Source organism: Cebidichthys violaceus, unplaced genomic scaffold (assembly GCF_023349555.1).
Source record: "Cebidichthys violaceus isolate CVI_PGR_0920_01 unplaced genomic scaffold, fCebVio1.0.p SCAF_10, whole genome shotgun sequence".
NCBI lineage: Eukaryota > Metazoa > Chordata > Actinopteri > Perciformes > Stichaeidae > Cebidichthys > Cebidichthys violaceus.
Genome location: NW_027176263.1, coordinates 10,892,186 through 10,903,558, shown reverse-complemented (window position 1 = coordinate 10,903,558; position 11,373 = coordinate 10,892,186). Strand labels below are relative to the sequence as shown.

The 11,373-nt window shown below is 41.5% G+C and overlaps 1 protein-coding gene across 1 annotated transcript; it reads left to right on the top strand.

Annotated features, from left to right (window-relative positions):
• Positions 1-2,459: 2,459 nt before the first annotated feature.
• On the top strand, positions 2,460-11,373 carry b3galnt2 (beta-1,3-N-acetylgalactosaminyltransferase 2). The gene is made up of 12 exons (XM_068725173.1): positions 2,460-2,688; positions 3,370-3,496; positions 3,877-3,977; positions 6,319-6,518; positions 6,736-6,831; positions 7,612-7,719; positions 7,823-7,901; positions 8,419-8,602; positions 8,939-9,064; positions 9,257-9,416; positions 9,505-9,561; positions 10,322-11,373. Exons 1-12 carry the CDS (start codon positions 2,580-2,582, stop codon positions 10,457-10,459), a joined length of 1,485 nt encoding a protein of 494 aa, XP_068581274.1. The 5' UTR covers positions 2,460-2,579; the 3' UTR covers positions 10,460-11,373.

The window sequence follows — 11,373 nt, the reverse complement described above, 5'->3', positions numbered from 1 at the left end:
GTGATTCAATTCAGCCTCAGCCAGTTTGTCTTTTACATTGCAGATAGAAAAAAAAGCGTCTTCCGACACCGCGGGGCGCTTGAAGAATAGCCATTATAACGATTCAGGGTATCTGCCACTGACTCACTTTCTGTTGCAGCTATTTCATGTTTCCATCATGCATACATTTACAGCCTCACTTTTTCCAAAGTTTGGTTGACATTGGTTACTATGTCACTGCACTTTAAGGTCTGGTGATCATATCGGAGTCAGAATTGCTTGATTTGGCCGATTACATCATGGCCATATGAGGAAAACAACCTTTCTTTTCTTATTATTATTACAACTGAAGAGATTGTTCAACACACTATGGACACTTTTGATGAATGACATTGATAAGGCAAATCAGGTAAGCCCTTATTGATTGTCCCATCCCAAAGGACCAGGATGTAATTAAAGAGAAGCAGAGAAGGTTTTTGGTTTTTTTAAACTTTGGCAAAGCTGTGATGAAAATCTATCAGCTTTGTGTTGTGATTGATTGTCCTACATGAACACAGCATTGTCTCGTAAAGTTAGGACAGTTTTTCTTTTTTCTGAGCTGTTTTCACAGAAGTGAGCAGGGTGTATTTTGGAAAAAAAAGATGTTACAATCTTCAGTACACCAATTTTTAGCAACATTTGGACAAGTATATGATCGGAGGGTTGTTTGGTCACTGTCAATAACATCGAATCCAACCACACAGTCCAGATGAAGCGTCTCAGCTGAATTCTGTAGTGTTTTGTAAATACTTAAGGAAGTTTATCTTCCTTAATTTCAATTTAAATGTCGATCATTTAGCCATGGCTAATTGAGATTATAGAAAATAAGTAAAATATTTACAATTGTACACCAAGCTGTCAGGGGCTGTAAGTCAGTTGTAATATTACAGCTCCTTTCCTTTCCTTGAACCCTCAATTTGGATAAGACAAAAACTTTTGTGTACCAAAAACTAAAATTAGAAATTCAAGAAGTCTTAATATTATGTGATATGCACAGCGTTCTCAGATGGCACCTGACTAGATAAAAATAAATCTATACAGATCCCCAAAAAAGTTCAGTGAGTGCTGCGTTCTCTGAACCCTGCAAAAGAAAAGAGAAAGAGAAAAAAATGAATTGCATTGGAATAATATGAATAGAGAATAAATAAATAAGTTTCGACAAATAAATAAAAAGTTAATTCAGAGTTGAGAACATGTCAACAAGAAACTAGAAAAGATAAAAGTTTGATTTCCGCAGCAGAGCAGGATGTTAGTTTGTGTTCCAAGAAATCCTGACTATGCTATGAATAGTGTTTTTCTTTCAAATGAATAATGTGTTGCAGAGAGAAATAAATCATTGTAATGAGTACGACTCCAAAAAGAATTATATAATGCACAGGAAAGTAATTATCCCCAGGGCAGTAGGTTATCTAATATGGAGAATCTGTGAGAAATTGAGCAGTGAGCCCCCAATGTGTATGCAAAATATACATGAGAATAGTAATAATTTCTGATAAGATTATTTATCTACACTCACAGCATGCTTTCTTATGTCTACTCATAACATTGGCGTACAGTGCGTTGCAAGTTAGTGTTTCCCATTAAATATTTTTTTTTTTTTTAAATACTTTTACCCTTAAAGAGGTGGTAAAGATTTCTTAAATAACATGTATGCAACATTGGAATGCCATTAAGATGACTACAAATGACATTCTTACAAGCATGGAAGCAGGTGCTCTTTTGATGGCGTGGCCCCCTCTTCCTCTCCAGGAGAAACACTGGTGCTCTCAAAGTCAGAAGAAATCCTCCTCAAACACCCTCCTCCATGCACAATAGATTCCATTTGAATGATTCATGTGCAGCGCAGGGTAACAGATTTAAAGTTGTGTTCTAATTTTAAAGCTGCAACGTGTCACCTGGGTTTTATTGGGTTCAAATGATTATGTTCATGTTCTACTCTGCTCTGTTTCCCCACTTAATTGGAAATTAACTGACAGATGTTTATCATTATATGATAAACATGGAAAGATGTGCCACAGAGATACTGTTTGTAGCTCGAATCAATGTTTTAATGTTTCATTTTACTTCTGAGGACATGTGATGAACTATTTATTGTGCTTACTAAAATATGCTGTTTACTTATTTGTTGTTTGAATGGAGAGTTAAACTGCGTGGCGTGATCTATTTTTTTATGGAGCTTCATGGAGAGCTTCATTTTTGTATATAACAATAATAATAATAACAACAAACTATTGCATCTGGAGTTCATTTATATCCTTACCAACTTTTATATTCATATTTTATTATACCTTCTAACTTACGAAACTGTTCTGATTGGCCAGAGAGCGTCAAACTCCATCTCCCAGAGTGCGCCGCGGCAGGGCTCCACGTCTCCTATTGGCTGCTCTCTCCCAGCAGCGGAGGCAGACGTGAGGTAGTGGTGAGAGCCCGGCGGAGAGCTGCGGAGCTGAAATGAAGCGCACACACGGAGCGGCTCACACAGTGCAGTGCCGTGCGGCTCAGGAAGAGGCTCTGCGCCGCTCAAGCTGAAGGCTGCTCCGGCTGAATGAAGGGCTCCGTCCATGCGGAGGCTAGCGCTCATTCTGCTGCCCTGTGCTGTCGCCGTCCTGGTGCACTTGTGGTTGGCACAACGACCCTCCTCCACGCCGCTGGACAACAACACACACTCGGGTACTTTTTTTAACCACAATCCCGGGCTTCACCTCCTCAACGCCTCGCAACTTTTCACATCCGACCGAGCGGCTGGCTAACTTTGCTTTTACCGCCCCTGTGTGTCTGTTGTTGTTCGTTAGTTTGTGTGGGAACAGGTAGTTTGTGCTTTGCTCGTGAGACTGTGTAACTGCGCTGCAGTGTGTGTGTGTGTGTGTGTGTGTGTGTGTGTATGTGTGTGTTCATATGTGGTGTTTTGGTGAGGAATGATGTGACTGTAACAGTTTAGTAGTGTTGGGCGTTGATGGGATAGTCTAACGTCTGGAAACAGACCGAAGCGAGCTCAGCATTTCTGTGCCGTTACTACTGCGGATCTCTGCGCTGCTTTCACACGGACCATCACTTATGATCAGGGAGGAGTAGAGTTAACCACCTTTTGATGCATGATGTCAATTCTAGGATGCATCACAAAGTAAGTCAAACTACATGTTAGAGGAAACTGCTGTCAGAATCAGGAATGGCAAGCATACATCAAGCATTCCTCAAAGTGTGATTTTAATATTTTATCTGATTGTTGCCCTATCATTGTCACCAACTGTGTGTCTTATTTTATCCTCATCCACTTCATCACTGAATAAGAAATGACGTCCTGTTGTTTTACCATTTTAAATATTTCAGCATGTCTTTCTGTTTCCGATGCAGATGAATCGTTACCTTTCTATGAAGTTTTGGTGGGAGTGTTGTCAGCGAGACACCATTATGAACTGCGACAAGCGATAAGGGAGACCTGGCTGGGCTACCTCCGAGATCACCCTCTCTTCCAGCACAGGTCTGTAGGGTGCTGCTCCAACTTAAACACTTGTTTTTCTTTTTTTTGTTGTTGTTCCAAGGACAGATTCATACGGTGGAAATAAAGCCTGCAGCTGTCAGCAAATCACTGACGGCCCCACCAACCCTTTTATCTTTACCTGACCAGAGGCCAATATTGTCCTCTTTCATTCTTTTTTTCTTTTTTTTGTCCATTTCCTTCTAATTCCGCGATCTGAGCAAAGATAAGGTGTGATGGCCTTTAACCAACCCTCCGTAACCATGGCAACGGAGGGCGGATAAGATGGACAAGCTTTAGAAATCTTACAGCCTAATATTGCAAAAAAAAAGAAAAAAAAAAAAGAAGGAGAATGCAGTTGTGTTTTTTTTTCTTATTTTCAGAGTGGGGGTGAAGTTCATCGTGGGCGAACATGGGTGTCCCATTCCAGAGGAGGACAGAGAGGATCCCTACTCCTGCTCCCTCCTGAACTTCACGCAGCCAGGTAAAATAACGCTGATAGTAATAATAATAATGATCTGCCTCACCCACTGATGAGGGGGCAGCTGTAATATGGAAAGACGCTCTGTGTGCAGTCTATTGCTTGGATGTGCAGTCGTCAATAGTGGAGCGGACGCAGGATAACAGTTGAAAGAATGAAAGAATGCATGTTCAGAAAAAAAGTAAAACACCGTATTCATGTTCACCCACAGCTCAAGGACACCATTCTTTTTCCTCTCCATACCCAAGGCCACAGTAGACATCTCTCCCAGCTGCTGCAGCCGTAACTAGAACCGCGTATTAACACTTGCAAAGGAAAACTATACGAAGCACTGACACGCCATATAGGAAATAATTGAACAGGCTTTCTGTCAGAAGGAACAACCACAGTCATTGTTATGTGTCTCACCTTCACAGAGGCAGTTCAATGCAGCCATTTCACGACTTTCCCCCGGCCGGTTCATTGTTAGCCGCCGTCATGAAAACACAATTACTGCTCATCAGAACGGGCTTTTTCAGACGGCGGCCTTTAGGGTCACCATGACGTTTTAGTCTCTGCTCTCCGCCGCGTTAATGGCTGTAAGTGTTGACGTGATTTGCTTCAGAATAGCGGGCGGGCGGGCGGCTTTGCAGCGAGATGCTCGTTGTGATTGGAAGAGAAAGAGACAACGGCTGCTTTTAAACACAGTTGGGTACCTGACTTAGGATTCAGGTCAAAGCACACGTTAAGCGCACAATTTATTGTTGTTGAAATATGTTTCTTTGGGACTACGGTAAGATGAATGCTAATTTGCATTTTTTAATAATTCTTTTGTTTGTTTTGAGAGGGAAAAAAAGTCAAAATGTTAATGATTTTGAGAAGGCTGATATAAAGCCTTTTTTAACAATGTTAGATTAATCGTTTCAGCTCTAGTCAAAACATTTCAACAAATCGATTAGGATATCCTCACACAATTTTGATACAAATTTCTTGGCAAAAAGGTCCCAAAAATCACAGGTTCCACTGTGAATATTAGCTGGTTTCCTGAGCCTCACTAAATTGAATACATTTGTTTGTCGGACAAAAGAAGTTGCAGAGGAGGACTGACTTTGTTTGTTGTGTAGTAAGTACGGTGGAATTGAGAATGAGCTTCACTTTTTGTTTTACTGTCTTGTCCACGAGGTCATTAGGGATGTACTTCGTAGTAAAGTGACCTCATTTATGTTGATCTCTTCTGGCTGGAGGACTATGAAAAACTTGAATTGTGCTTCAGGAAAATAACTTTTTTTGTAGCAGATTTTATAAGACAAGTTTAGGAGAGAAGGCAGAATATTTTGTTAAAGGCCAAGCGGTAAAATATCCGGTAATTTTGTAATGTAATGAAATGACCACTGCAAATTCATTTTTGGTGCCTTTGGGTACTTTGTGTGCATGACACGGAAATATAGAATAAAATCAATCAAAGAACAAATCGGTCAATCACAACTAATTCAAGGGAGCCATTTTGTCAAGTGTTTTAGTATTTACCTACATTTTATAGACCAAATGTTAATTGATCAAGAAAATGATCTACAGAATAACCAATAATGTTAATATTTGCCGAATGCAGCCCTTATTGTGGCTTGATTTCTACATTGCATAATTAACTGTTGAACTGTAAACAATGTAGAATATTATAGACCTTTTTAGTTGTTGCCTAATATTGAAAAAAAGTCTCCAATACATAGTAAATAACTGTAAATTTGCTGTTAATTATTTATGATTTATGCAAAGGTTTATTCATTTTCTCACCAGAATAAACAAGCAATCTCACACTGGCCAGTGTGAAGAGAAGCACTGCTTTGTTTTGTTAAAGGAGCACAAGCTAGGAATATTTAATCACACATGTCCTCACACACACTGGTAAAACCCTGAAGGTCAGTTCCACTCAGTCACTGTGAGAAACATTTGGTTTGATAAAGTGCTGCTTTCTCTTTGTCCGTGTTCTTCACCTCTAATTGTCTTTATTTGGAAGTGAGCAGCAGAACTTGTGTAGAATGCATATAAAGTAAAAAAAAAAAAAAAAGCCTGCTTCCTTTTAACAGCCTTGATCTCTTCATTGATCTCCTGGGTAATAAACTGCTCTTTTGTAATTAAGAAACCACACTCACGAGCACAAGCTCGCTTTGAAGACGGCGGTCCCAAGAACCGCCTTCTCAAAGTGCTGATGGTGTAGCTTTACCAAGAGTCTGCCTTCTTCTCTGAGCGCCCGCCCTCTACCCGAATCACTCGGTCTTCATCACGGGAAAGAGATGGTCAGCATGTTGGGATTGTAATAAATTGAATGTGTGCGTGTGCGGTAATCTCTGCCATCTCTCTGTGCCAGTGGCGGGCCAGGATGCGGAGATAGAGATCGTGAGGGTGTCTGACCCCTCGGTGCTCGCCCCCTCCGACGTGTCGGCCATCGCCTTGGATTTCAAGGTCCTCCACCCGGTGGTGATCACCAGGCTGGGGGTGTTTCCCAGCGGGACCCAGCCAGAGCTTCAGAGCAATGTGACGGTGAAGCTTCTCCAGCTGGACCAGGAGGTAACAGAACCTCCACCTCTGAGCATATTGTATCCCATACGCTGTGTTTCTGGTGGATACACAGCCTGGGGGAAGCTGGAGGACTCGGTGCTGCTGGTGCTCTTTACTGCCTCAGTTAAAGACTCAAACTGAAACTGTCTTTAATTTAACAGTCTGCGGTGTAGTATTCACTTTAGGTGAAGGGAAATTTGCAAATCATGATTTTTTTTTTTTGCAGGAGGCTGTGGTCACTGCTCGCTTCAGTGCCATCAGCACAGGGACCATGATGAGCGGGCTGTGGTACAAACCAGTGGAGCAGTTCATCTTGCCTAAGGTCAGTTTCTCACATGCATTTCTAATATCCTGCCTACAACCCCGAGATGATGAGACAAATCCCCCCAGCCGACACCCACCCCTCCAAAGAAGAGAGCCTCAAAATGTTTAAATTATTTAGATTTTTCACATTAAACTGTTTAAATATATGTTCTGCAAGTTCTATTTAAATAATGCAGTTCCTTCAAAGAAAATCCCTCTGAAGACCATAAGCTGAACACAACTATCTAAAATCTCAGAACTGATCTCATATTTTTTCCTAGAATTAGTAACAGATAATTACACGTAGTTCTCTCCACGAAGCATCTCAGGAAATGACTACAATATTTCCCAACAGAAAATAAAATGCTAAATGTTATTACAAAGCCTTCTCCACGATGCCATCAAAGAGGAACTTAACACCAGGTTAAAATGCAGTGTTTTGCTGCCGTCTCTGGTTGAAAGTTTCAAGCTTATTTTACACATCCGTCATCAAAAACGTGCTTTGTTGTAACTGCAACCACACCCAGTAGTGATGTCACAGGGTCCCGGAGTACATCTGTACATCACTGCTGCAAAGTGAGAAGTTAAACCACAGCAAAAACAAGATTTTCAGGGAGTTACGTCAATGTTATGACCATAAATAAACAATGATGAAATTGTACTGAGGACATGACGTCTGTGTCCTCCGCGGTAGCTATACTGCTCAGTGTACAGTATAGTGTTGCTCAGTTTAAACAGTGCTTGACAGAACAACACCGTGCTACATTTGCAAAGAATGAAATGTCTGCTTTTTATCCAGGGTTTTGAGGGGACGCTGGTTTGGGAGAATATGGCCTCTGCTGGACTGACAACAGTCAACTCCTCTGTGCAGCTCAATGATGGAGGAGGAGTCCTCAAGATCTCATCTGTACGTACTGACAGGGAATCATGAATAAATGTATTAAGAATATTCCCTTTCAACTTTTAAAGTGAAGGAAAGACATTCTTTTTGCTGTTTTCTTGAATTGCAGATCGCAGAGGGCATATTGCCTCATAGAAGTGCGCTTGGATTTCCCGGTTTGGCTGGAGGGTTCACATTTACGATCTATGGTTGGTCCAGCAACAGAATTTAAGTCAGAGCTTTTTATGCAAACAATGTGATCAAAATCAAAAGAGCCAACCGTTATAAAATGAGTCCCTATGTAGAATAAAAACATTGTTCTCTCTTGCAGGTTATGAGATTAGCTCCTTTTTCACCTTGGGGCTCTTTCATGCCTGCCAAATCGAAATCGCATTTCTTTTTCTCCTCTCTACCCTGTTGTGTTGCATTATTGTGTTACGTGTTTGTGTTTGCATTTGAGTTTATCTGGGAACGGATTTGTAGCCATTTTGGGCGAAACAAACACCGTCCAATATCTCTGAAAACAGAACTAATGGTCCATTCTGTAAAATGTTACAATTGTATTTCATTGTTTTGGCAGCCAGTGATTTAAGTTATCATCCTTCAAAAGTGCCTTAACTTATCCAAAGAAAAGTTAATGTGACTTGGAAGAAAACTCTTTGCCCAATTTTCCATGTTTCCTCTCCCCGTGCCCCCCCCACCCCCCCCCCCCACCACCTGTGTCAGATGAAGACGGCCTGTCGGGGCTCCTGCAGGGCCGCCCGGCCAGGATGGAGCGCCATGCCTCCAGGCTGAGGCAGGAGGATGCCGCCTTGCAGCGGGAGAGCCTCAGGCACGGCGACATGGTGTTCGTGGATGTGGTCGACACCTACAGGAACGTGCCTTCCAAACTGCTTCAGTTCTATAAATGGTATGGCAAGTGCTAATGACTCGATTCTCTGTCTCCAAATTGCCCAGGCCCTCTGAGGAAATCAGCAACCTGAAATGAAAGTGTGTCGTCGCCTCAAAATGTCTCGCTGTTACAAACACGATTGCAATCACTCAGTCGGAAAAAGTACAGTTGTGAGTCATCAGGTAGCAAAACAGACAGAGTGGTCTTAAGCTTTGGCAAGTATTTTTATCTAGTTGCAAGACCTGCTGCCCGTCACTCTCGGTGATATTTGAATGTAAATCCACTTTGGGATATTTCATTGGGATAAATCAGAAGGTGGGCTTTAATTAAGGTTGCAAATTCCCTCTCCGGTAGGTCGGTGGGAAACGCTGACTTTAATCTGCTGCTGAAGACGGATGATGATTGTTACATCGACGTGGACTCTGTATTAATGAAGATTGACCATAAGGGTCTCAAGCGCAGCAATTTCTGGTGGGGGAAGTAAGTACGAACTGATCCTGTTGACAACGTATATTTTGCTGGTGTTTTTAGTCCATTTGTGTTTTGCAACTTAACTTCTGTGCACTGTGTCAGCTAAAGATGAAAGACTCAGGAACTCTCTGTCAAAACAATGATGGGTCCGTTGAAAGGGAGACGGGATGTGATGATAATGTATCTCCCATCCTGACCCAGTTTCAGGCAGAGCTGGGCAGTGGACCGCATTGGGAAGTGGCAGGAGCTGGAGTACGCGAGTCCAGCATACCCAGCGTTTGCCTGCGGCTCGGGCTACGTGGTCTCTCGTGACCTGGTCCAGTGGCTCGCCAGCAATGCAGATAAACTGAAGGCCTACCAGGTAGAGCACCCACGAGCAAGAGACTGTGGGGGTATGGTGGCAGATACTGGTGAATATAATGAGTCTGTCCTGGCTGTCTTGTTTTCAGGGAGAAGATGTGAGCATGGGGATATGGATGGCAGCTGTTGGACCACAGAAATATCAGGTAAAAAATGTAATCTCATATCCAATGAAGCACCATGATCACAAATGGTTTTGTCTGGTACATATTTATGTGTATTTGTGAAATACAATTTATCAGACTGTCAGGGAGAGAACGATGAAGTCCTACACTTTCCATCGTTGTCTCTGGTGTTTTCATGGTCCGCTATCTATCTGGATGAGATACGCATTCAATGTCTGGCATTAAGAATCATTAGGGAAAAAAAGAGTAGTAATAATGGAAAATGTAACCATGTATACAATATTTTTTCTCGACGAAGGAGACTTACATCTACGATTTTTTGACATATTTTAAGATGCAATATCAATTGAAAGGGAAAACATAAAAAAAAAACTGTTAAGATGTTTCTCGGAATGGTAATATTAGCCTCTAAAGTCAATTTTACAAGAGTTGTGGTTTTTACAATGTTGTGGTTTTAGTTTGTTAAATCAAAGTTCATATTGTGAACAATTAGTTTAGTGTGGGTTATCAACCCCGCTCTCTTTTGTTGCTTCTTTTACACAAGTTAGTGCAGTTGGAAGTGCTCTACGAGTAACTGACACTTACAAGATTAATTGGACAGGAGAAAGATAAATTGTAAAACTATGGGCGACTAAACTAGAGGTCATCTTTTGATGACGGCGTATTAAAGGTGCATGTTAACAATTGAACCTAAAAAGACCTTGACGAGTGTGAGGCTAATAACCAAATCAGCCTGTGCTTGTTAACACAGCCGCTGTCCTGCCCCCTTTGCTATTGCTAGGACCCCGGCTGGCTGTGTGAGAAAGAGTGCTACCTGGACATGCTGTCGTCACCCCAACACACCGCCGAGGAGCTGCTCATCCTCTGGGACAGGAAGAGGGCCTGTGGAGACCCCTGTGGTTGTCCCTGGGGCCACTAAATGTGACTTGCATTCACACTTGCCACGCCGCGCTGTGGGTAAAATGCACTCAGCACTGGTTGTCGGTTCAGTTTCTGTGGTTTCCTTATAACCCCAAACTGACTAGTTTCACAGTTTTATCAGTTGGAATTTTATGATAAAAACAATTAGAGTTTTGAAATGTGGGGACTTCTTGTGGGGAAATAATCTTAAAAACTTTTAGATTTCATTGCAGGTTCTTAATATTCACAAAATAGTATTAAATACCAACGTCATAAAACATTTGCAGCTTCAAAATACGTTAAATACTCACATGCAGCTGTAGCATTGTGTCAGCATTTGTAACATGAACTCAATTCTTACATTTGAGATTGAACATGTCTTCAGTGGAACAAACAATGTGGACAAAGTCTGGATTAAAAGATGCTTTAGTTATGTGATAAGGACAAAAACCATGTGCAATACCAGCATGTGCTGGTCATCATGTAAAGAATCACTGCTGTAGTATTATAATTATTGATGATACTTGACTTAAACCTTGTGGTTTAAAAGGGGTGTTTGATGGAATGACTGCTTTACATTGCTATGTTTTGTAAATTCTTGTCTCAAGCGTTTCACCCCCTTCACCTTTTTGTAGATTCACGACAAGCGTTCTCACAAACACGCACAGTTTGAACTGTAACTGTTATTGTGCAAATAGTGATCTGGCCTTACTGTATTTGTTAGGCGTCATACTGTATGTATGTTAACACTTGTGATGTCGACACATATTTGAATAAGCGTGTTTGCAACAAAATATTTTGGAGGTTGACTCCGTTGTTTAGCACTGGTTTTATGAAAGCCTCCTCACAGGTAATAAAGTACACTAAAGAGAGATGAATGACTTCCTCGTTGTTTGTTTTTTGGGGACGTTTTCACAGTGAAGTCACTGGGGC